The sequence below is a fragment of the Aristolochia californica genome, unplaced genomic scaffold (assembly GCF_029961685.1).
Source record: "Aristolochia californica isolate CCGP_79_NKW_82.1479 unplaced genomic scaffold, dmAriCali1.0.hap1 SCAF_7, whole genome shotgun sequence".
Taxonomy (NCBI): Eukaryota; Viridiplantae; Streptophyta; class Magnoliopsida; order Piperales; family Aristolochiaceae; genus Aristolochia; species Aristolochia californica.
In genome coordinates, this window is record NW_027182268.1 from 41266313 (window position 1) to 41293272 (window position 26960).

General features: G+C 38.2%; 2 protein-coding genes across 2 annotated transcripts; both read left to right on the top strand.

Moving 5' to 3' along the window:
• Positions 1-19047, top strand: LOC137937777 (uncharacterized). Its single transcript, XM_068782946.1, has 18 exons — positions 1-413; positions 1922-1988; positions 2127-2246; positions 3757-3986; positions 4710-4883; positions 5076-5333; positions 5892-5986; positions 6813-6897; positions 7006-7197; positions 7991-8050; positions 14063-14145; positions 14268-14557; positions 14665-14756; positions 14841-14970; positions 15703-16982; positions 17066-17364; positions 18342-18512; positions 18629-19047. The coding sequence occupies exons 1-18, from the start codon at positions 177-179 to the stop codon at positions 18747-18749; spliced, it is 3984 nt and encodes a 1327-aa protein (XP_068639047.1). The 5' UTR covers positions 1-176; the 3' UTR covers positions 18750-19047.
• Positions 19048-19831: 784 nt separating this feature from the next.
• On the top strand, positions 19832-26670 carry LOC137936960 (uncharacterized). Its single transcript, XM_068781946.1, has 11 exons — positions 19832-19951; positions 21206-21398; positions 21516-21601; positions 22040-22124; positions 22217-22295; positions 23826-23959; positions 24105-24191; positions 24404-24516; positions 25048-25178; positions 26157-26287; positions 26401-26670. The coding sequence occupies exons 1-10, from the start codon at positions 19896-19898 to the stop codon at positions 26267-26269; spliced, it is 1077 nt and encodes a 358-aa protein (XP_068638047.1). The 5' UTR covers positions 19832-19895; the 3' UTR covers positions 26270-26287; positions 26401-26670.
• Positions 26671-26960: the final 290 nt, after the last annotated feature.

Genomic DNA, 26960 nt, shown 5'->3' on the forward strand with positions numbered 1-26960 from the left:
TCGAGGCAAAAACATGTGTTGCAGGCGGAAAAATCCCTAAAAAGCGCGGGAAACATTCCTTTCACCCCCTCTCGCCTATCGTTTCGCTACGGAATTCTTCATATCCCTGAACTCCCAAGTAAATCAGTTCAGCCGGCCGTACATGGTGTGGATCTGCTATTTCTGTTACCTTTTATATGGCAAACTCAACAGATAATTCTCTAATTAAGATCGAGTACAGCTCATCACCACCCGAGAGGAAGATCCGCCGTAGACTTGTCCAATCTATGTTGATTCCGTGCAAAGCACCTGAAGATGCAGACGTCGGGGATTGCTTAGTTGAAGGAGACGAAGTTGAAGACGACAGAGAAGAGGCTCGTGGGAGTAGGGGGAAGAAGAGAAAGCGCAAGATCCAACCCAAGGCGTCTAATAATGTAAATTTTTATTCTTTATCTGTTCGTTATAACTATCCCTTTTTCTCGTGGTCCCTTTACATCAATTCAGGAATGAGAATTGATGTAACAGTTCATCTAGTGACTCGTCATGGCTGATCCCGTGACATGAATATTTCTATTCAGACAAAGCAGCTGGCTTATATTTCAGTGTTAGGGAACATTCAAGAAATATTCGTTTATTTTTCCTTTATTTTCTTCGTTACTTTGTTATCTTAATGCACTTACAAACCGAATTGCAACTACTAGGTGAGTAAGTGCTAGGTTAATTTGGTTGCTAGATTGATAATGTTGTACTATAATGGCAGTGATACGTTTTCCTCTAAATGTTGTCATAGAAAATATCCTTCATAATATATGAATTACAAAACATCAACATTATTTTTGGTCGCTGATTACTGGCTAGGGTTTCCATTTTATCATACAAGAACTCGCCTGTGCAAAAACCTCCCTTTTGGTGCTATTTAAGTTTACGATTGTTCTATTTTTAGATACACAAATTGGTGATACAATTTGGACTGCGGGATCCATATAGGGTATCATTTGGTTATCTTAGAATGCTATCATCATAATTTATGTTTTAAAAGTCAAATAATACTCTCTGTCTGAGCTTTGCACTGGATTTGAGGCAATTTTTACTACTTGGGATGGTTTTACCATGCTACACATATTCTCATGATTATTAGCGTCACTCTGTGGTCTTGAAAAATGTGAAAGTATATGTTAATAAAAAAATGCTAGCCGAGGGTTGGGATTGGTCCATCCGGACTTTTAAATGTTTTCCTCATTACTTATTGTATTTTGATTCTTATATTCTAGTCCCCTGAAAAATTCTACCCTGATTTCAAAGATATTGTGTGAAAATGTTCTGCTATCTCAGGTCTGAAAATCAAGCACTATGCTTCATTGATGTTTGTGCTGAACGTGAACCGACAGCTCCTTGCTCCTTGTTTGTCTGAAGTGTCTTAATGAGATTCTTTTGTCATTTTACTTACTCGGGAGCTGACAGAAGCTTATTATTCTTCTCTAAATCTGCAAGCCGTTCGTTTGAATTTTAGGCTGCAAAAGGTAGCTAAAGTTTTCATAAAATAAGAAGTGGAATCAGAAAGCTAAGTCATTTGAGATGATCGAAGTAGAGTATACACTACATGCTCAAGTTCACTGAGCTGAAATTGGTAAAAAATATTAGTTGGATTCAGGTGCAACTTTTTTGGTATTGGAAAGTAGTCGAAAGTATATCTTCAGAGTCATATTGCAGGTCCACGAAAATTATGCGCTTTCTTGGTAGAAATCAGTAAAAGTAAGGATTGGACTCATGTCTTCTTGGCAGTATTATTATTCAGAAGCAATTTAGAAGTTCAGTCAAACCAAGTGTATATGAACTTGATGCCTCTCCATATTGGCAGCATTGTTGTTCAGAAGGAATTTAGTTTTTTTTTTTTTTTTTTCTACATTCAGCACTTTTGATTTACTTCTAATGTAAATTGCAGGTCTCAGTTGCAATAAAAAAATCACCCGTCAAGAATGTACAGGACAAAAATAGTATTCTCATTGCCAGTAAGTACTGTTGATGTTGGTCATGAATTTTGCATTTCTGATAATTTTTAATCTTGAACTATGTTGGTTACGAACTTTTTTGACTCTTTTTGAAGTGCATTTGCTTCTACTTAAACTATGTTTCAAACGTTCTTCAAGGGTCTGATTTCTTTCTAAAAGCCTCGGAGAAGAGACGGCAACAGAAGCATCAGAGAGAAAAACAAGCGGATAAAACTGAAGAAAATGATGATAAGGCTGAAGCTTTTGTACCTGTGGCCAGTAAGTGTTTGCTGTTTAGATTGTCCTGTTATTGTTATTTTTCTTGTACTGTGGAAGGCTTTGCTACTTCATATTCTCCTTTCTATCTTGGTTATGAGCAGCTCATGCACGAAAAAATGCTAATTTGAGTTATGAGTATCCTTTTTCTTGTCGACATGAGTCTCATGCTGTAGGTTCACTTATTGAAGGAACTCGGATACTTTGAGGGAGCATGAGCTAAATGTCTTAAGTCAGTCTGGACTTGCCATTGTTCTTACCTAAAGTTAAAAAGGTTATTGTTTTAGTTGTGACAAGAAACCTCATTCGTTTTTTGGTGACAGTCATCAACAAAAACTCTACCCTGGTTATGTAACATATTAATGATTATCCCTTTCATACAGGCTATTGGATAGGTAGATAAATACTTTTTTTTGTTATTTTAAATTTTCTATATATATATATATATATATATTTAAATGAAGCCCCTTTTTTGCTTCTTTTATTAAAAAGACACTGCAAAATTGAAAAGTTGACAACTTATTAGAAAAAGGAACAAAGTGAATGAAGTTTCTTATTACAAAGAATTCTACTGTGGGAGTAATACAATGTAATCTCTTATTGTAGAATTTTATGTAAAAAAAACTTAATATCTCATCAATTGGATCTGACCTAATGAGACATAATGGTACAGCTAATGTAACTGGTTGGATCGCTTGTTTCAACTCGTGTGCTTGTTTATTTTGCATTATGAATTACTCACAAATGAAATTATCATAACTCATCAGTCTTTCATTTTTTATTTAAGGTGAAATCTAGATGTTAATCTGATTCATTTACCCTACTTAGGGTTGAACAGATTGGTCAAGCTCTGTTTATTGGTGTCAACATCTTGTTGAACTTTTTCTTGTACTGAAGCTAGTCATGTGTTCTGTTTTCAGTCAAACTAGTTTGATCAGCTAAAGTGATTGGGGGTTTAAATATCTGTCTGACTTTTCAATGATCTTCTCTCTTAGTGAGACAAGTACATGATATACATCTTCTGTACAAAGCAATGCTGCCTGCTGAGAGGATGAGACTCTCCTTATTATATAGGAATTCCATTTTTTTTATTTCTAATAATTTGAGCTGCTATATTGAACAGATGATACAACGATTTTCTCATCATTTTCTTTCTAACTTTCTAATATACAAATTTCTTTTGTTTGTTAGGATTTTTATCTTAAATTGCAGACCCTGAAATTGTTACATCCACTTGTGTCTTCTTTGTGTTTTGAGAGAAATTTGTGAGGCAGAAAAGGGAGAAAAAAATGTTACTGTTGAAGAAGCTTGAATTTATTGAATTGGGAGTTGGGACCTGCTTAGTCCAAGAGGCAGTTCAGACTGTTTTTCAGATTTTCTTTTTAAATTGAAAATTTGCTGATTATGAAAATCTTTGTCATATTAAGCTTTGAAATTTTAGTCTCTGACTGTTTATTAGAGACTTTTTGTAGCTAAGTCAATAGTTCTGTTTTGGTCATTCTGTTTCTGAAAGGTAAGGAAAAAGGTCAGCGGTTGAAGAAGCAAGAAGCAAATATTACACCTTGCAAGGGTACAAACTCCAGTTGCCATAAAGGGACAGAAGGGAGTAAGACACCTTGCAAAAGTACAAAATCTAGTTGCAATAGAAGGCCACAGAGTTGTCAGGCAAATGGTTTGGGTCAAAGTGTGGATGTGGAACGTGCTGTGTTTGATCTTCATTTGGAAGCAAAGCTAGCTGTTGAGGTTTGTGGAAATCATATAATTTGCTTTAATCTCTCTCTCTCTCTCTTCTCTGGGTGAAAAGTTGCCGTTGTTCATGGTTTGAACCTAACTAGCAGTTAGACATGCTAACACATCGATAATATGAAGCCACTAAAGAATTGTTTGGAATTTTTTATTTTATTTTATCTAACTTATCTATAATTTTTTATATGCATGAATGATTATCTTGGGAACTAAAAATAGATTTGGCTCGTAGATGAAAACTCGTGGGACTGTCATGTGACAAATTTTTTTGAAGTCTTTAGACACCAGTTAATTCATTGATGCTATCGTGGAGTTCAGTTTAGGCTGTCAATTTTTGTCTTGATTTGCTTTTTGTTTCTAGTAATTTTTATACAATAGCTTGCTGTTAGCCTGTGAATGTTCTCGTCTTTTGGTGTTGCTGTCTTAAGTCTTTTGTATCTTGTTTTATTGTTTCTCCTCTCTTCTTAATGATATTTTCATTATCTTAAAAAATATTTTTGAAGCTTAATCTGTATGGTTGGTTTTGTAAATCAGCCTGTCTGCTATCCATTAAATTGAAACATTCTGTGTGTGTGTGTTTTCACTCTCTACAGGCAGTACAAACAGCTACTGTTCTTCTAATTAATTTATTGGGAATAGGGCCATGGACCTCCAACATAAAAGGCATTGTTATCCTTTTTCGTTGTCATTTAAATTCTGATGCCTTTGGAACTCCTGCAGGAAAATGCACAGTTATCTTCAGGAAAGCAAATACATCCTTTTTTCTCATCATGGAAAGTGTCAAAAAGATCTCAAGAGGTTATAGAGATTGATGATACTGTGGAAGATTGTCCTTCTATGCAAGTTGGTCTTTGCAATTCCTGTCCTCCTTTCCATATATATGAGAGACATCAGGTAACTGTATTTCCTTTGTTGCTTGTTCTTCTTTTTTACTTTAGAAAATATTTAGAGTTATGCTATCATTGTTATGCTTCATTCTTTTTGTATAAAATATCAGTTAGCACCTAAATGAAGAAAAGCCAACTAGTACTTTGATTTTCAGATGTTTGGTTTCACCAAGTTTTGACTCTAAGTTTGTTGCCACAGGATGACCTTGTTTCATTGGATTGGAAAGATTGGAACTTTTCCAAGATACCTACATTTGATTCTAGATTGTCTTGTGATCTAGCTAATTCATGCTCGCGTCTCTGTGAAGGTTATGTGGAGCCCTTAACAATTGATACTACTATTTTGATTTCTTGTGGACCTTTATCTCCTGAAAAAGAGGTTCACTTGAATAAAGTATTCAATGAAGGAGAAAATAATCATGTGGAACATGCATTGCTGCCAGCATTCTCAAATTTGGTATTTTTCTGTCCATTTAGATCTGGCACATTTACTTTCAGGCATATGTAATAGAGGGTAGAATTGAGTAAATAGTAAAGAGTGTTTATGTTACTCTTATCCTCCATATAAAGTGCCTTTTTTAGACTGTTGTTCTAAAATATCTGAGCTTGAGAGTAGTTGCTTTGTACTTGGATCAATTTTTAAGCAAAAATGAATTATTTTTTACATTCTTCTTATAAAAATGAAAACATGATGTTTACAGTTCTGGAACTGGCCCTTGTTTTCACACATGGCATAATCATAATATGCATAAAAATTTAGGTGCTGCTGGCTTGTGGTTGACCATGAGTAGAGAATATATGTACATTTTTGAAAAATGGCAGTTGCTTTTATTGGTAGCATTTAGGGTTAAAACTTTAAAGCTACAATGGCAGAAGGTTCTCATATATAACTATCAGATACAATTCAGATGGTTTTTCTCTTTTAGATTAGTGAAAGCTTTTCTAACTGCGATGCATGCCCCTTTTTTGCCATTTAGGTAGGTTTTGCTTATTTGGTTTAAATGCAAATTTTCAGGCGAAGCAGGACGATAAAATTGGTTTGCCTTTTCAATTTATTGGTTCAGTGTGTGATAAGGAAGATAAGCAGGAGGCCGGTTTTCTTCTGGAAAGGTCTTTCCTCTTTGACTTCTGTAGGACTCAGATTTCTGTTTGTTTGTTTAACCAGTTGCAAAAATGATTGATTCAAGTAGAGTAGTTTTGTCTCTTTAAGTAAGATCTGAGATGCTTTAGATCATGACATTTGCCAGGCTGGGAGTTTTGTATGTTTATGTTTGTAGATGGTTCGGAAATTAAGTGTAGAACGTTTGGGCTTTTGGGTTGAGCTTAGTTCCATTTCAAAATGACTAGCCACTTAGAAGGGTATTACTCAACCTTTATAACCTGTTAACTTTTCTTCTCATTTTTCAATGTGGGACTTTTTCACTCAACACTACTCATGTCCAGGCTTACACATAACGGGCCTGAGACGTGAGCACAAACCCTTTAATGGGGCACATAAACTCCTTCATAGAGTCCACGACTCACAAATAACTTGGGGAGCACAAACTAAGCCTTAACCCACACACACAACCTGCTCTGATACTATGTTGGATTTTAGGGTTAAGCTCGGTTCTATCCCAAAATGACTATCCATTTAGGAGGTTTATTGCTCAAGCTTATAACCCATTAATGTTTCTTCTCATTTTTCATGTGGGATTTTTTCCCACTCAACATAATGAAACACCACATTTTCCTTCTCTTGTTATTTGCAATGTAGCCATCCACTTCTTCAAAACCTGGGCTCCAGGATATGTTGATGATGATGCTTTAGTTCCTTTTTTGTTAAACTTTTCCTTTTTCTTCTTCTTGTGTATATCCATCTTCCTAAGTTCATAATTAATTTGTGCCTAATTTTTAAATTATATTTCTTTATGTAAAGTTTTTGTTGTATATGCAGAACAACAACCTGCCATGTTCCATGTGGCAGTTGGCCCAGATGTGGCTTGTGGACAAACAAATACAGGCCAGAGAAGGCCTTAGAGGTCATACCGTTCACGTGCCCTACATTCCCTTGAAAGGATCTTTTCATTTTACTTAAGGGTAGTTAAGATGGCAAATTCTCCTCCTAATAAACCATCTTTCCCCCCCAGGTATGTGGTAATAGTGGACCAGTTAAATATCTCAGTGAATGGCTCCAGTCTTGGCATGAAAGTGTTCCTCAAGCCAGTGCAAGTTCTGTTCATGATAGTGAATGTAGCTGGTCTCAGAGTGATTCAGACTTACAAGACATGGACGAAGGGTCACCCATCAAGAATGTTTTTCTTGTCACTGGACCAGTTGGGGTACATTTTCTTTGTTTCTTCTTTTTCTTCTACCCATGGACATCTTGTTGGGACTAATCTATTTCCCTATAATTTTTTATTGGGGCCTTTTCCCCATTGATTTTGTAAAATCATATGTAAAGAAAGAGAAAGAGGGAAGAGAGATTTGAGGAAAGAAGAGGAAGGGGGGAGAGAATTGCATGAAAGAGAGCAGTCTCGTGAGTGTCTTCCCACAACCTCTAAGCTCTTTTATTAATCACTCAAGTGAATCAATAAAGATTGGACAAAAATGTCCCTCTCTAAACTCATGCTAATACAGCTAATAAGTAACCAGAAAAATAATAAAAATTACACCCTTAACCTCCTAATTCAGCTTCCTACCAATAGAGGCACTGCACTATACTTCAGAAATGACAGAAATACCCTTGGAATTCTAACATATTTCATTTTATTTCTTGTTTTTCTTTTCTTTGCCTGGAGTGTGGCTTTCCTCATGTTTCTTTTTTTTGCTTAATAAACTCTTTTTCCATTCAAAAAAATGTAATTGAAGAAGTAACTTATAGAAAATAAGGTACTAATTTATTTTGTTCGGCACTATAATGTGTTTCAGTTTGTCTTTTACTTGTTTTCCTTATCGTCATAGTTATTGAAGTTGTTACAAGAAGCAAGTCCTTTTTTTTTTATATTTCAATGCCTTGGAGAAAGTTTAGTGAAAGTTTAGTTTCTATAATCAAAATAAAGAATAAGATGAGAGCTGCTTCCGTGCACTTTACTGCCTCAACTGGTTATTGTTATTTGCTTTAATTTGGTGCAGAGTGGGAAATCTGCTGCAGTATATGCTTGTGCAAAAGAGCATGATTTTGAAGTAATTGAGGTATTCTGGAATCTTCACTCTTTTGTTTTTACTTTCCTATTAAAACAATATTTACTTGGTTTGTTGTGTCCCAATACATAATATGGAGTTAATGTCCCTCAAATGTTATTGTTGGGGGGAGGGGGATTATTTTTATTTTTTATTTTTTTGTGTTTGGAAAACCCTAATAATTTCATTTGATAGGAGTAAGGATATACAAAAGAAAACTAGCAAAAGCACTAACTAGAAACCAAAAAATATAGAAAAAAGGAAAAACAACAAGTAGGGTCAACTAAAGGCTGCCATCATTGGCCCCCTATTGCTTGGATGGATCTCTCATCGATGAGCCAGGCCCCTCCTAGGCCCACCTCCTCTCTTCTTTCCGGCAGTGAGTCCTCATTTTCCTCCTCGTCTGGGACCAGTCAGCCCAGGCGACTTGTTACTAGATCACCTCCTCATCTGGCGACCTACCAGTCGCCGCACTTCTGGGCAAGTCCCCTCTCTCGGGGAGCCCAGTGGCCCTCCCTGCCAGTCAAGGGAAATGATTCATGGAGACCTTTGCTTTCCCCCATCGGATGACAAAAACCGGTAGTTCTACTTGGCTTTGCAGAATGAGCGCCACCAGTTTGATGATGAAACTTGGGGTTGTATCTTCGAGTTGGCTCGAAGAATGGGAGTGGTTTACAGTGATAACATTTCGGGTGGCAAGACCACATAATGAGTTTGCAAAGAAGTCAAGAAATGATTATTCTTTCTTGGAATGTTCGTGGGATTGGATCCTCTAGAATGCGTGCTACTGTTAAGAATCTTCTTTCTAGAAGTAACCCATCTATTGTAATCCTCCAAGAATCTAAATGTCAGAACCCTTCCGATTCCATTATGCCATGACCTCTGGGGTTGTAATAATTTGGAATGGCTTGCCATCAATGCTACTGGGTTTTCTGGTGGCCTCTTTCTCCTCTGGAACTCCTCTGCAATTGAAGTCTTAGATCACGTGATTGGCTTTTTCTTTATTGGAGTTAAGTTGCGTGACAGATGCACTGGATTCACTTGGGGGCTTGCTGACATTTATGGCCCTACCAGATACCAGGATCGTCGCTCTTTTTGGGATGAGATTTCTGGCCTTCTGCCTCTTTGGCCCATTCCTTGGCTCCTTGCCGGGGATTTCAATGCAACCCGTTTTTCTAATGAGAAGTCTCCCCCTACCTCTTGGACTACCTCAATCGTGAGGCAATTTGCTGACTTTATCAACAGTTTTGAGCTGGAAGAAATCAACCTCTCTGGCAAGACGTTTACTTGGTCCAATGGTTAGAGGGTTCCTTGCCACTGGTGACTAGCTCAGACTTTACGGCAACACTTGTGGGTTGGTTTTGAGCCTTGCTGGCTCCGATCGCTGGCCTATTCAGGTTGATACCAAAGTTGATAAATGGGGGCCTGCCCCTTTCAGGTTTGATAATTCTTGGCTGTTGGATAAGCACTTCGCCGGCAATGTCACCTCATGGTGGGAAACCTTTGGGGACCCTAACTATGATGGTTGGTCTCTCAACCGCAAGTTGAAGCGTCTCAAAGTATAGCTCAAATCATGGTCCTCGGAGTGTCGCCTTGCTGCCTCCTCTTTAAAATCCTCTCTAGTCTCAGATTGTTGCTCTTGATATGGTTGATGAGCAAAAATGTCTTACTCATGCTGAGTTTTCTAACCGCATCTCTCTTTAATGCAATTGTCAATTTATTTTGCACTTCGAAAGGGTTCAGTGGAAGCAAAAAGCCCGCTTCAAGTGGTTAGCCGAGGGGGATTCTAACACAAAGTTCTTCCATGCCATCAACTCGGCCTGCAGGAGAACTAACAGGGTCACCTCCTTGTCTATTGACAACGAGGTTACCTTAGATAGGACCTCCATTACTGATGTTTTTCTCAGTTTCTTTGTAGATCTTTACAGAGAGGAGCACCACCACCGGCCCAGGCTCTTCAGCCTTCACTTCTCCGCGATTTCCCCAATTCTGGCGAGTTTCATTGAGCTTCCTTTCTGACTTGGAGGTTGAGGATGCTATACTGGGTCTCCCCCGGGATAAGGCCCTGGGGCCTGACGGATTCAACGAGGAATTCTACAAGGCTTGCTGGCTCACTGTGAGGTTGGACATCATTTCCATGGTTCGAAGCTTCTATGATCGTGGAATCACCTTTAAGAGTGTGGGTGCTTCTCTTATTGCTCTGGTGCCCAAGAAAGCTAGTGTAGAGCCCCCTCAAGATTATCGGCCAATTAGTCTTGTTTCAAGTCCCTACAAGATCATCGCCCGCATCCTAGCTCGTCGTCTCAAGGTTGTTCTACCTACTATCATCCACCGGGGCCAGAGTGCTTTTATCAAGGCTGTGATATACTTAATTCAGCTATGGCCACGCATGAAATTGTGGATCATTTGGCCAAGATGGGCCAGCCATGGTTTGTCCTTAAGTTGGACCTTGAGAAGGCTTTCGACCGAGTTAGTTGGTCCCTCCTGGACGAATGCAACGTATGGGCTTCAGAGACAAATGGAGATTTTGGTTCTGTAGTTGTATCTCTTCAGCCTCTTACTCCTTGCTCCTCAATGGCACGGTCTGTGGCTTCTTCCAAGGCACTCAAGGCATCCATTAGGGAGACCACCTCTCCCCACGCCTCTTTAACATCATTGCTGAGTACTTATCCTCTATGTTCTACTCTGCTAGCAACATTGGTTGGTTAGAGGCTGTTTCCGAACAGAGTTGCTTTGACATCCCCTTGCTCCAGTTCGCGGATGACACCATTTGCTTCGGCATCAGCGCACTTGACCAGGTCCACAACATTAAGGTCCTTCTCGGCCTTTTTGAGATCACTTCTGGTCAAAGAGTTAACTGGGGAAAGTAAACCATCATAGGATATCACATCGATCCCTTCTTGCTTCTGATTATGGCAGAGACTCTAGGATGTTCCATTGCGATTGCTCCCACATACTACTTGGGTCTTGCTCTTATTGGCAGTAGACCCCGAATGGGTCTTTGGGCTCCTGTGATTGAGTGGCTTGAGTGAAGCCTCTCGTCTTGGAAGGGTAAGATGCTCTCCAAGGCTGGTAGATTGATCCTCTTAAAATCATGCCTCGTGGGTATCCCCAACTACTTCCTCTCTTTCCTGGCTTGCCCCGCCACTATTAGCCAACGCATTGACATGATCAAGAGACGTTTTCTGTGGCGAGACACTGGAAATGAGTTTCACTATCACTTTGTCAGTTGGGATGAAGTGTGAAGGCCAAAATCTTTGGGTGGGCTTGGGATCAGGCACACCAAGAAAATGGGACATGCTCTATTGCTCAAGTGGTTTTGGAAGCTCAACTCTTCTTGGGGGCTTGGGGGGGCTTTGTGGAAGCCAATGGTTGCCTTCAAGCTTCGGTGTCTAGGTGATAGATGGATCGTTGGCGGCAACTGTCGTCATCTCTCCCCTATCTGGAAGGCCATGTTTCATTTGTTCTCCTCTTTCCACATTGTCATTTGATTCTTTGTTGGAGATGGCTCCAGTCTGCGTTTTTGGACGGATTGGTGGTCGGGTGATGGCTCTCTTGCCTTGTCTTACCCACCACTGCTTCAACTTACCACCAGCCACGACTTATCTATCTCTAACGCTTAGCGGAATGGCTCATGGAATCTCTGCCTTAGACGCGGCCTTATTGATGAGTAAATCATTTCTGTTTGTGGCTTGATTGATAGTCTCGGTAGTGTTATGGTTCGCCTTCAGACGGCTGATCGGATGATTTGGCTGCTTGATGACAGCGGGCGATTCTCGGTCTCCTCGGCCTACCGTTATCTTATGGGATGGACCCGGCCTCCCACCCCACATCCGGCTACTCTTGCCTGGCGCCTCTCGGCTCTGCCCAAGGTGATGTTTTTCCTTTGGAGTGCCTTCCACAACAAGATCCTTACTGCAGACAATCTTAGTAGCCGTGGCAACACCACTCCCGATCCTCTCTGCCCCTTCCACAGGACGGTGGCTGAAACTGTGAATCACTTCCTCCTCCACTGTGACTTCGCTTGGAAGGTCTAGACCTACATGATTGACAGGATGAGACTCAACTTCTGCATCCCGCTTGACTTGAGCACCATGTGTCGTTTCTCTTTTGGAACCCGCCTATCCAGCCTGGGCAAACTCTTGCTGGCTGCCTGCATTGCTTTCGTTCCTTAGTGCCTCTGGAAGGAAAAGAACTCCAGACGGTTTGACTGTACTTTCCGCTCTACTGTAGAGGTTTCCTTCATTGCCACTGAGCTCATATCTATTTGGATCTGCACCTGGAAAGAGTTTGCCTGCCTCTCTTGTGCCTTGGTCCGCACAAATTGGAAGATTATAGCTCAAATGTCTGTCTCCACTGCCCCCTGCCGAGTTGCTGTTTGGGAGCCTCCTCCCTCTGGATATTGTAAGCTAAACCTTGATGGTAGCTCATTTGGGAACCCGGGTTTGGTTGGGCTTAGTGGGGCGATTTTTTTATCCAGGGGGCACTGCCATCCTCTCTTACTCTGGCCCTCTCGGAATTGCTGACTCGACCACTGCTGAGTTCTCCGGTCTCCTTCATGGCTTGCGAATTTTTCAGAACCGCTTCAGTGGTCCCCTTATCGTGGAGGGAGACTTCAAGATTGTCATCGGATGGTGCTCCACCTCATCTTTCCCCCCATGGCGTCATTAACAAATTTTTCTTGATATTTTGGACATTGTATCCACCATTTCTTGTACTTGGTCTCGTGTTCTTAGATCAGCCAATCCCCCGCCCCCCCCTTCAATCTCTTGTTGTTAGGAGAGGCCTCCCTTGCTGTATCTCCTCTTTCTTTGAAATAAAATTATCAACATTTCATAAAAAAATGGGTCAACTAAAGGCAAATGATCCCTCATAATCTAATGCTGCTCAGGAACTCCTAAACATGCTAACTAATTGCTATAGAATTAGCACTTCTAGGAGAGTGAATCCAAAGAATCTGAAACTGTCTAGCTCTATCAAGATCTCATCATTAAAGTAAAGTAATCTCCTTCCACCTAGTGCAAGAGGGACTTGTCTATTAGCTTTATGTCAAAGATAATCTCCATTCAGCATTCCAAGGTCTCAGACGTAAAATTGGGATTGGAAAAATTGCCACTATTCTTGCTTAATATAAAAGGGAAAGATATTTTGTATGGGTGCCACTTTTGGAATGTAAAATCCTCAGGTCCTCTTTATTAGCCTATATCAAGTTGTCCTTGTTTTCAGCCGTTCAAGAATGGGCACTGACAACAGCGAAAGTGGTACACATTGGGATATCATGAGGCTATAAGCAAAGATAAGTTTTGAGTAATAGTGCTCCTTGTAAATTCACTATTATTGGACATTGATGAAAGAGCCAAATCAAGTCAAAATTAATCCTACTAAGAAGCGTTGCTCAAAGAAAATTTATGCTTATGTTGTTCAGTATGATCCGAGAAATAGGAGTAAGTTGGTAAATGCATTGAGTTTGAATAGCCCAACTTTCTCTCTATGTCCAATATGTAACTACAGAAGCATCAAGTGTGAATAACCCAACTTTTCTTTCAATGTCCAATACATAAATAGAGAATCAATTATATGTGATGTAACCCGCCAGCAGAAGTGTTTATCAGATATGTTGGTTTGGAATTAAACATTGTTCATATGAGTAAAGACAGGTATAGAGTCAGCGAGAGTACATAAGGAGCAAGAAAATATCTACATGGATGGGACATCAAATAAATGGGGATTATCAAAGCATTAGTTGGGATGACACGCTAGCAAAATATTCTTGCGTACATGCCTTGCTATGATTAAATAAATTTGTGATATTTCTTATTTAAATGTTGTCTTGGTTGGTACATGTTTGAAAAAGAAGTTGCAGTGAGGTTCTCATCATATGGTATTCTAGACTGTTCAATTATGACTCAGTCATTAGTGTAAAATATTTTCTAATCTGTAACATTCCAACTTTCTTTTGGCTTCTTTATTAGCCACTTTCTATGCAGTTATGAAGTGCAAATTGTCTAAATCCTGTTTTGCTAGGTCAGCGCATCTGATTGTCGAAATGGGGTCACTGTGAAACAAAAGTTTGGAGAAGCTATGGAATCTCATGGATTTAATGAATGGTGTGCACTTTCTATCTAACTGATATCCCCATAAAAATTCCCATTACGTAATGTGGTTGTTTCTTGAATTTTGTTTGTGGTCCTCAACTGAAATCATATATGATGGAATGTGTTACACACAGGCCACATGGGAGTCAGAGGAATCAAAGATGTTATTTTACCTCATCTGGATCCAATCGAACAGCTACCCAAGATTTTGACGCTGAGGTAGTTGAACTGGCTTCAAATACATGTGGACAGCCAAAGAGTGTGACTGGAAGATCCAGAAATTCTCAAGAGAGAAGAACTTTGAATAAGTCACTCATCCTTTTTGAGGATGTTGACATTGTATTTGATGAAGATCGTGGTCTAATTGGGACCATTCTTCAACTCGCTGAAACAGCAAAGCGCCCCATGATACTCACTTGCAACAGTAAGGCAATTTCCGCTTGATTGGGGATATAGTTTCAGTTTTAACAATCGTACATCTTTTCCTTGTGCTCGTTTTCTCATTCAAGTTATTAACTTCGAACTGTACAGGTAAGGATCCTTCCTTGCCACATGTTCTGGAAAGGCTTGTGGTGGATTTCAAACTTCCATCTGTGGGGGAACTACTTTCTGGTGTACATATGGTATGAGATTCTGGTTTGTTTCCTCTGTGTCATAAAAAATGGAGATCATTGACCATCTGATTTCATTACTGTTAATCGTTGTAGGTTTGTGCTGCAGAAAGACTTAATCTTTCGTCCCAAATACTAGAAAGATTTGTCTGGTATTGTCAAGGCGACATACGGAAGACCATTATGCTCTTGCAGTTTTGGTGCCAGGGTGGCCAAGCTCAGGAAGGTTAGTAACTTTGCAAGGTGTTGGATTGAGTTTGATTGCATCCTAAAATGACTAGTCACTTTGGGGGCATATTGTTCAACCCCTATAACCATCAGTTTTTTTAATATTTTTCAATGCGGGCCTTTTTCCCTCTCAATTCTCTCTCCCATGTCTGGCTTACAAATAACGGGCCTAAGACGTAGGTACAAACTCCCTGCGGAGCATACAACATAGATTCCTACCTCATGGAGCCCACAACACACAAATAACCTAGGGAGCACAAACTAGGCCTCAAAACCACATACACATCTTGGTTTGATACCACTGTTGGATTGAACTCGGTTTCATCCTAAAGTGTCTATCCACTTAGGCGACTCATTACTTAACGTTCCTCAATGTGGGACTTTTTTTTCACTGAACACAAGGTCTCATAGTTCTGAATTTAAGGTCTCATAGTTCTGAATTTAATTGGTACTGTTTTGTTTCTATTGTGTTATTACTTCTCTTGTAAATTTGGCAGTCACATTTTTTCTGCTTTGGAGCTGCTGGGACTTGATTTGTGTGTCGATTATGTGAACTTAGATCAGCTTGTAGTTTTTTCAGAACTTATTATGTTTTCCCCCTTCTTTTTTTTCTAAGCTTTCTTTTCACAATGTGCTCTGAACATCTTGTGATGCTGTTAATCCCTGACTCTTTTCCTCAAGTTCCATAATTTTTATGAGATTAACTTGCTTTTTATTTTAAAATGTCCAGGCATGGAGATGAAGTTTATGTACAGCCCACTGCAATTTGATATAGATGCTGGGCACCTAGTTTTACCAAGGCTCATGCCTTGGGGATTTTCCCATGAATTGTCTACTGTAGTAGAGAGGGAAATATCGAAATTTCACTCTCTGGCGAAGAGAGAAGACCTTAACTTTGACACAGATTGTAGTGGGTCCCAGATGGATAAGAGTGGTATTGATGAAGTCTCTGCCAAGAAGGAAATAATGTTAAGAAGAAACTGTGAGCAAGATATGACTGAATTTCCATCTCAATCTTCTTTTGCTGGTGAATTTACAAATAATATCCCAAATTCCCCTGTAACATTTCCAAGGAGGACTCGAAGACGTAACTTAATTTCTGTTCTTTCTTCTGATTCTGGAGATGATGACTACCCAATTTTGTCATCTGGGAACGCCATCAATGATTTCTTGCCATCTCCGGCCAAAAGCACTCAACAATGTGATGGGCAAGAATGGAATATAGCAGCCTTGTCCTGTTCAGAAGATAATGACCTGCTACCAGAATTTCCATCAGCGGATGCCAACAATCATATTTGGCCAAATGTGTCTGATGGGAATATTATGCAGAGCATTGAGGCTTCTGTTAACTTGGAGTTGTCTACTGCTGACAAATGCTATTTGGCAGTGAAATCAGGAGATAACCATCCTCAGATTTCTGAAACAGCAAGAGATTGTAGCACCTGTGAGACACACAATTTATTTGATGTGTCATATGTTCCTGAATCTTCTTTTGTTCCTGAGACTGAAATTTGTGATGGGGAAGAATCATCCAGAAGGGTAAAAGTACCATCTCTCTTCTGTGATATTTCTCTCGATGATGTTTCAATTTCTCAAAGAGCACTCAATGTAAGCAATCCAAAGAAAACTGTATCAGAAATAGACCAGCGCTTAGGAATTCAATTGGGTAAAACTGCTGAGGTAGGTTCAGAACCTGTTTACAGTGATACACTGATAGGGGATCATCTCATTGATGAAGCAGAGGCTGTATCAAGAGTGTATCCTGTGATGGATGAGTGTAGCCGTGTGGATTTCACTGCTGGTTTTACTTTGTCAGAACATCAAAGTAGTGCATTGCAAACTAATCTAGTTCAAGAGGCATGGACAATGTTACGTAGAAGTGGTAATTTAAAATCATATGTAACCTCTGAAGAAAGAGTTGCTTCTCATATGATAGAACTTGTTTCCAAATTTACTGATTTATTTTCTGAAGCTGATGTGCTGCTCCGTTGCTGTCAACCACTTATTTATGTAAGCTGTTATTACCCTTTTCATTTATGGTACACCAACTTGCACATGAAGGATCCATGACAGTGTGACTGTGCCTTTTGTAGGACAATGTAGAGTCATATATGCTGCCCCTTGAGGATCCAACATCTGTATCATGGGATGACGAGCTGCTGGAGATGACATCTACATTTGCACAGCATGGCTTTTGCGTATATGCAAACAGAACTGCAAAATTGGGGTCAGAATTGGGTTATCAAAGTAAGCTGGACTTGGCTCAAGAGATGTTGGCTTGCAGCATGAATCCTATGGCACTGGGGAAATTAGTCAAATATGAGGTTCACATGAATCAAGGTTCACCTGCATTGCAGCCTATGTCACCAGCGGGTGGCATTTCACTTCAAAGGTATGTGCCCTAATCATTTGAGAAATATCTTGAAACTTGAACTTTCGTTGTTTCATTGTAGGTCCTGTGTTTCAAAGAATTTGGCCAAGTCAGTTTGAGCTTAGCGACTTCTTATCAAGTCAAATCGAGATATCAAACAGAACTCTGATCTGACAAAGTTCCCTTTGAAACCCTTAGAGAAACTTTTCATTTTTGGATTCTAAGGCTCATATAATCCCCAGACACTGCCCTTGACTGGCAATTGTGCTCAGAAAACTGGTCTGACAGCACTGCCCTCAGCTTATGGGCTTTGATATCTTTAATTATTAATTTACGTTCTATGTTGGTTTTATGGTCAGATACTAAACCAGAGCTAATCTAATGAAAATTTCCTGCACCTGTGAGTCCTTGTTAGGCCGTATATCCATCCTGAAATATTGCATAAATTCCTATATGTCTTTTTAAAAATAAATAAATGCCTATTTGCCCCCAAATTTTAAATTCTTACATATAAACCTTCCATAATAACAGAAATACCAACATACCCCTGACCAATTAATTTTAATAAATAACCAATAATCCTTGGCAAGTGATTTTATGAGTTGTGAGTCATACCACTCGTTCTGTGTGGGCTTTTACATGAATGATATCAAAACCTTATAAGAAATGTATGTTAAAATAGTTGGTCCGGTGCTAATCTATGTTCTGAGGTGGGGCTCATATAATTTCAATGGGCTCATGTTATATTAGTAATTCATAGGCCTCTAAAATCACTATATTGCTTCTACAAGGGAATTTTTGTTTGAGTTAACTGATGGAATTTAATGAAGGGGTATGTTGGTAGTTTTCTGATAATGCATCGTGTAAAGGTTTTAATTTAAAATTCAGGGGCATGTAACTATTGATGCAATATTATTGAGGTATTTAGGTAACTAATCTCATTTCAAAAGCCTTTGAATATATTGTTGTTTGAACAGTATTTTTGTTCTCTACTGCAGAGAGAATGAAAAAACAGTGTACAGGACAATTGTTCCCATAGTCCCTCCAAGATTGCAATTGGCCCTGAAAGGTTCAGCATTCCATGAGTACTTGTCTTCATTGAGCCAGATATGTAAATCAGAAGCTTTGCAGTTGGTAAACAGTGTTGACAGGACAAAGCGGCGACGCAGGTAATGTTACTTAGGAGGAAATATAATTCCCCTATAAAAGTCAGTGCAAGAAAAGCTGGGAAACTGAAGTATACACATGCAGATGGTGTACTTATAATTTTCTCTGCACGTTGCAGGGGTCGGACTGCTTCCCACTACTTGAGTACAGTTCAACAAACATTGTCTCCTGAAGAAGTGCAGTTGCTGGCACAGAAGTTCTGCTTTGGGGCTGCCCTTCCTGAGCCGAGCTGTAGATAGGGCATGCAAGAGTTTCTTGTTGAAGTAGGGCTAAATCCTAGGGAAAACAGTAGCACTTAGGCCATTAATTCCAGTGGTGAAGAGGAAAATTCATTATCTTCACCCAGTCGGGAAGTGTAATACTTGTAAATTATTAGGAGAGAGGAGGGAGAGAGGGAGTCCTACGTGATTTTATTTGGTCCAGCGAAACCTGTAGATAATGTATAGTAATTATGATTGAAATGTTAGCATAAAATTCAGGGGCATGTAACTATTGATGCAATATTGAGGTATTTAGGTAACCAATAATCCAAGCCACTTATACTAGTACTGTTCTATGCTTTGACAGAGCTTTATAAAATGTTCCTACATCAGATTAAAGGGCATTTAATCCATCATATGAATTTATCTGAAGGTGTGCGAGGTTTTTATTTAGGGTGTTTATTACGGAGATTGGAGAAGTTTGAAAATCTTGCACGCAATGTAAGGATGAATTGCCTTGACTAGCTAGTTACTTAAATGACTTGAATTGAATAATATAAGAAAGAATATACAATTATACTGTTTACGTCTCATGGTTTAGCAAAATTTTAGGCTAATAAAACTATGCATTTAATTTTGGGTTTATAAATTAATACATTCCTGATTGTCTTTTAGCATCTAATCGCATGAATTGGACAACCACATGAAATGTTAGTTAGTGTCATCAAATGAAGAACTTGATAACTAAAATCTCGGTTGACATTTTTGGTGTTTCTAGGATGGCCAAGGTTTGTAACAACTCGGTCAATACAAAAATTAATTCGCTCTTTTGAGTCGAGTTAACTCGGCCGAGTCTTATAAACTCTGTTTTGAGTTCTTACAGTGTAGACGAAGAAACGGCCCCTCCGACCCGACCGGAGAGCCCAGGAACTTAAATAATGGTTCATAGGCCATGTTCATGCGTTAGTAGTGAAACTCAACGCATCATATCCACTGTCATAAAACTTGGACGGACTTGATCTCCGTGTTTGAGTCACTCACGTGGGGAATCACGTGCATTGTCGCTTGCAGCTTTGCTCTCGTTTTCTTCATTTCTCATCTTACATGACGCTGAAGCTTGGTTAGCAAGAAGTCGACCCCAAAGAACAATCTCTAGTGATACTCGTTACTGGGGTTTTTTCAGAGATGATGTCTCCAAAGCAAGCTTCCGACGATCGAATTGGTCGCTTTTCTTCTTCTAGGTGAATCCATTTTGTCATCAGTATCATTCATTACTACCGCTTGCTTCTTTTAGTTTGCGTTTTTTCGTTTGTTTCCATGTAATTGTTGATTCAACTTCGCTTATGTTCGTGTTTGTGTTCGTTCATTCAGTTACTTACCCCTCCTTTCAGAGAACGATCTAATGGAATTTGATTGGTGCCATCTTGAGGTTTGCGAAACTGTTACGCCAGATGCGGACTGTGAAAACCCTTTTCGATTGATGAATTTCTAAAGCACTAATCAGTTTTTTTTTCTTCGTCTCATGCATTTTTATTGGATGACTTTTATGAGTCCAGGAAGATCCTGCGTGTAACACTTGGTTGTATTCAGAATTTTTTTGGAATTTAGCGACAAGCGGTATCGTGAGTCGCTAACGGTTATTTTGGTGCTTAATAAATTTAGAATATTTTACCTTATGTATTCTTTCTCAAATGAATATGAAGGCTAGATGCAGTAGCTTTACTCTAATTCTTCCCCTCCTGTAGTACGTGGAATAGGCTTGCAGCAAAACACTCTTTGTCATGGAGGCCACAGGAGGTCTGTGAAGTGTGAACTCTTTCAGTTGTCGGGTCATGCAATGAACTTCTAAATCTCCCTGCTGATAACTAATTTGATATAAGAAAGAGGAAGGGTGGTTGGCTAGTCAAAGACTAATTAGAAAAAAAAATGGCATAAACACTACCTGATATTGATGAAGAGTGCAATGTACCTTAACACTTTCTTGAAGAATCTCACAGCAAATTGAAACTTTAAATTACTAATTTGATTTCCATTCATTGTTCTTCTTTTTATGCGGGAAGATTAAATACAATGCAAAGTGTTTTCTTTAAAGAATTTTTTTTTAGAGTAAATTATTGAGATTTGACAGCAATATTGGTGAGGAATGCAGTGTACCATACATTGGTCTTCTTTCAAGAGACTAAATAAAATTCAAAATGTTTTCATTAAGGGAAGTTTTGTTTTTTTGAGAGTAAATTATTGAGTTTTCACTTTCCAACACCGAGGCTCATTCCAGTGCTTTTTGTTAGACCACTACTGACCCACGTAGGCCAAAATCCATCTTTTAGATGCATTAGATAATGGGTTATACGACTTGTTGAAATGTGTTCACAGCTCTGATTATCCTGCTGGATAGTCCGCTGCGTATTTAGCTTTTTTAGTTGGTCCTCTGACATGATATTCATGTTCTTGCTATACAAAGGCAAAATGCTGATGTTTGTGGTCTCTTCTTGCAGGCACACGCCACTGCAGATAATCCATATCTTTGGGAATTTTATGAGAATATGGTCTGTTTACTCTATGTACCATTATTTGTCGCAATCAGGAGCTTCAGTTGTTGGTTTTATCTTCATGTGTTTGCTCCTATCATCCATCATATTTCTTGCCTTACAAACTCCTTGGAAAGGCAGACCTCTTTCCAACTCTCAGGTTAATATGGTGTCTTTTCTTTAACAAAGTGTTTTTTCAATTTGAGTGCTCGAGTGTTTTCTGGGTGCATTATAATTTCAATTGCATGTTCTTTTTGAAAGGGCAATACTGTTTCAGGTGATACCTTCTGTAATAAATGGTGGTATTATGGCACTCTATTTTATATTATGGGGAAAGGGGCTGAAGTCATGTGGACCTCTTAGGTGAGTTTCACTTGACCTTTTTAAGATAACTCTTTTTTTTTTTTTTTTATATATTTGAAGCTTTGATTGGAAAATTAGTGAGGCAGTGCAAGGTAACTTAGTTCTTTAAACTCCAATATGTGTTATATGAAAGATTACACATTTATTTCTGTAGGAGGCCAGGAAGTTATCATCTTGCAATCAGTAGATGCTGGACATGACTTGCAATGCAATATATTACCATCTTGCAACAAGTCCAAGTAGATACATAGTAGCAATTTTTTTAATACTTTCTAAATTTTATACTTTTCCTGTTTGGAGCTACAGTTTAAAATTTGCATCTCCATGTGTGAATGTGTTCGTTTAAACTATTCCATGCAGAATGTTGCCTTTAAATATTGTTGAGCTACAGCCTAAGAATAACTCTTTAATTGACTCAGTTTGTTATTGAAATGACAGAGCTTTATTGGCAGAGTACTCAGGTGCTGTTCTTGGAGTTCTATCAGCAATATTGTATGGACGAAGGGGGAACATTTGGAAAAAAGTATTGCTTTTTACTTATATGAATTTTCTTGTAAATTTGGGATGACTAGAAATTATTTCTGCAGTAAATGATATCTGTTTGCAACTTTTTAGGTGGGTGGACTTGTTGCTATGATGGTGTCTTTCTACTTTTTATCACAAGGATGGGCGACTTCTACACATTCTCCATTGTATATCCTTAAGATTGTAGGCTTAAACTTAATTAGTTTAAAATTATGTATTGCTTATATTTAATTTCTGCAAATCACTATTACTAATATTTAGTCTCTTAATTGGTTATTGTTAAAGTTGGGTCAATGTCCATGCTAAAATAACTAACCAAAGTTAGGAGCCCTCATCCCAGGTAATAAAAATAAGATCTTTCTAATCATGGATCCATGTGAAACTATTCTGAACACTCCCCCTCACATGTGGCCTTCTTTGTTATTTTTTACGGGGACAATTTTGGGTGGAGGCTCAATGTATAATTTTGTACAGGGAAAAATTTCTGTTTTAGTAAACTTATATTTTTCAATTTTTTAAATTTTTTTGAAATTTGAATTTATTTTTCATTACAATATTTCAGATCTGGATACTATCCAAATAGATTGGATTTGGATATCCGAGTTCAGATAGTTCCTAGGATACTATCCGAACGGCTTGGATTTGGATATCTGAGTTTGGATAGTTTCCAGGATACTATCTGAATGGATTGGATTCAGATAATCAAGTTCGGGTAGTTTTCTGGATATTCATATTTCAGATTTCTGAAAATGGATTGGGTTTAAAATTCTAATATCTAGACCAAATCCGATCCGTTTACACCTCCAGTGGTTGTATTGCTGATAAGTATCACATTTTGGCTTATGTGATACACCTTGTATCGGCCAATGCATGTCGATATAGGGGTGAGATATCGATATGCCCGAGGTCCTTAATATGTATCAAGAGCCTGATAGGAGGGACGATGGACCTTTCCTACCTGTTGAGTGTTAGAACAGGGAGGAGGACCCTGTTGTCAACAGTGTGGCTTCTCCTTTCGCATTTCCGAGGGAGACAAGTGAGGGGGCAACTCTTGCATATTCAGCTGAATTGCCAAGTTGGCCAGTTTGCCAGCTAAACCAGTAAACCCTGTCGGTTCAGCTGGGTTTTGAGCAGGTATCAGTTTTATTCACGTTTAACACAGACAAGGCACAGGTTCAGTTGAACCTGGTTGGTCTGGTCCAGGTTTTATAACTGGTTAGAAAAATTAAAACAAAATAAGGTTTAATGACTTTGTTTGTTGATCTGTTGTGATTTTTAAGCATCATAACACCTGCAGAAGTAAGAACCAAGTTTTCTATTTCTCATTGCTTTTAAAAAAAGTCTCTTTTCTTTCCCCATCCACCCACCCACCCACCCTTTTTCCTTCTGTTTTGTGATGCATAATCTCAAGTTTGTAATTGTCCTTACTATTATTGTGGCAAGCATTCACATGGAAATTGTTCATGACTTCATATTATCATGTGAGATCTTTCATTTTTAAATTATCGAAATAGAACTTGAACTATTTAATGAGACAGACACATTTTCTATCCAAAACATACATAACCGATTTTTTATAGTTTAATAGACTGTAGCCATATCAAGTTTGGTCTATGCTTTTATTTGAATAAGTTATGTTAAGGCAACTTGGTAAGGTTACGTAGAGTTTCTTGAATCAAAGGACTTAACTAAGAATTACCATTCAAAGAAGGCCGCGAAATAGAATTAGCTGTGGAGGAAAAATCTCTGGGTATATCAGAAATGGTAGTTCCAATCTCTGCGGGAGTCTTATCAGCTCTAAGAAGGGTGATTGCACGCCGTGTATCACTCAAGGTAGGACAACCTAAATTTGATATTCCTTTCTCCTTTTTTTAGTATTATTGCAATCTCTTTAATACAACATGTTATGATATTTCTATAAACAAATAAAGAAATACGAGTAACAGATACATGGTGTCTACAATTTCTCTGCTTCCAGACTCAACTCAAAAGGCGCCTCCATGCACTAACTGTTGCTGCTGCGACATGTTTTGTCTTTCCTTTGGCCATGTTGGATACAGTATTAGTAAGTTTATTGGCATTTTTTCTTTCATGTTTTTTTGTTTTTATGCTGGTGCGTGCGTGGAGTTGAGTATGTTTGTACATGAAATTTTATTGGGACCATTTTGGGATTAGATTTATGTGATCCTATTCTTATATTCACAATCTAAATGCTGTGTGTTTCTTTTCTTTTTTTACTTTTAGCTTCTTTATCTATATTCTCTTTGTTGTTCGTAGGGATCATCACCTGATAGCAGTATACAGTTTTCATTTCCAAATTGGGCATTTCTGAGTACAGTTCTTTTTGGAGTTATCTTTAACTTCTATGTGTACAACATAGCTGAGGAGCGGTACGTTTTGACCTTAGACTTGTGTTTTTGTTCACCTGCAGTGGAGCTATAAATAGAAATTAAATGAATGGTCAAACCATGACCAATTTACGGATGTCATCAAATGGTAATCTGATACATCCTTTTGTCCAATGGTTTTTTTTTTTTTTTTTTAATGGTGATAAAATTTATTAAAAACAAAAATTATAGCAGCTGAGGGGGGTTAATAATCAAAAGCGATGTTGGAGAGAAACTCCCCCTCTTTATTAAGATTGTCAGCCAATCCCTTGGCAGATTTAAGAACATTGTATTTCCTTTGTCCATGGTTTAGTATTCCACATCTGACTAAGCTATGGAAACATTGGAGAGAAAGCAATCGATATAGAATATTATGGGCAAGATGAGGTCTGTATCTACTCAGTTTTAGTTTTGAAGGTTTGATAGAATGGGGAAGGTTAGCTGTCCAGTTTTGAGGTCATTCAAATTCAATAGGGACCTTTAATAAGAGTTCCTTTGCAGCACATAACATCTTAATAGTTTGTTTGTTTGCAGATTACATCTAGTTTTTTCATCCCCAAGGCATCTAATGGTTGCTGGAGGATGTATCGTCGTCATGGAGATCACGTATAAGATGGACTTCTCTCTAATTGGCTTTGTTGTTTGCTCCACAATTCTGGGCTTTGGTATGTGCAATACTGGTCTGAGATTTGGCTTTGATGTTTTCTTTTTGGTTGTCTTTTAGTTTTGTCATGTTTGTAGCGAAACTGTGGAAGACTGTGCTGTCAGATTTTACCCTTCATACGTTGTCATGTTTGTCACCATGAAATATCGATCAATAATACCACTGCTTGTCTTGCTGATCTTTGTTCTTCATTAATTGTATATTCTTGACATGGACTTTACCTTCAGAAAAAAGATAGAAGAACTTTTTATATGTTTTCCTGCAAGGCTGGGAAGCCCATTTTTTTTATGATTAACAGGCCACTTGTTTCGAACAGTTGACTCTTCATTTGTCACTTGAGAGATCTTTTCTCTTCTTACCAACATTAGCATAATTTCTCAACTGTTTTGGTGTTAGCTTACTAATCCCCTCCTCCGTTTTACCCTATTGTTTGGTAGTTTCCATCCTTAGCTAGGTTTTCTTTTGAAATCTTCTGTTGTAGTCTTCTTACAAAATCACATTTGCATTCTGTGAAGGCAAATCAGCTGTCCTGATGTGGCTTCAGCAGTCATCCTGATCTCTCCATGTCAGGATATGGAGCTGATTATTGTCATTATATGTACCTAATCCTGGCTTTGTTAGTCTGCTATTCCTTAATTAAACTCTGTCATTTACTAGTTTCATTATTAGGTCCCTCATCTTTGATTTGTCCACAACCAATTCTGCCCATGTCATTTACTCAATCAATATAGACTGCTGATGTGACGTATTGATGAACCAGGGGATGAATTAGCATAGTTACTTAAATTTTTTAATAGATTATGGTTCAAGTTTTGATTGTGGTTTTATGTTAGCTATTGACCTGAGACAAACTCCTCTTATGCATGGCCTTGGATGGTAGTTAACTAATTTATTGGTGTGGGATATGAAGGTGATGAAAATGACAAACATTTAGCCATCATTAGATGTCATTTGTAATGTGATGGTTTCACTTTTGAAGGAATTCATCAAGCAACTTCTTTGGAACGGTTGAAGAAGACACATCTTCAGACACAGGAGATGCCTGATGAACCTTTTGGCAACCAAATTCAGATGTCACCTCTTCCAACTTGACTGGAGAGATGTTACATGGTAATGTTCTTCAGTTTCTGCATGTCTGTAAATGCAATAGTAATCAACAAATTTTTTGAACCTGGTCTAGGTGATGCTTAACTGATAATGCACAACTTTGTTATGTGAAACAGTTGATTGAAAGTTTGTAGATTGCCAGAATTCCCTGGATTATGAGGGATGCACCAGCAGGGCAATTGACAAATCTGTGAAAGACTTAACTTCTAATTCGTTTCTTGTGTTCCTAAGCGTCACTTTTATTTCCCAGACAAATCAAATGTTAGTTTGTAACAACCATTTTTCCTACTGTGGTGTACAGTTATTACTTCACTCTTTATCTTGTACTTAATTCTTTAATTTTGGACATTTGTTAAGGAAACAAGAGATCTCTTGCAATTGATATAGACCATTTTACCCTACGAATTTTTAATTTGACCAACCAATTTGAACTTAATGACTTTAACTCCTTATTCTACATATATTTTTATATTTTTATATCCATGATTGAAGTTTTTAATTAATTAATTTAAATAAATAATATAAATAATATTAATTTTAGATTAAATTTTCAGAAAATTTTGTTTTTTTAAAAAATATTTTTGACCGGTTTCATTGCATCTGTGTTGCCATAGAAATAATAAAAAAATTAGTTAAAATGTCTGTGCTTATATTATACATAAATTATTTTTATTAA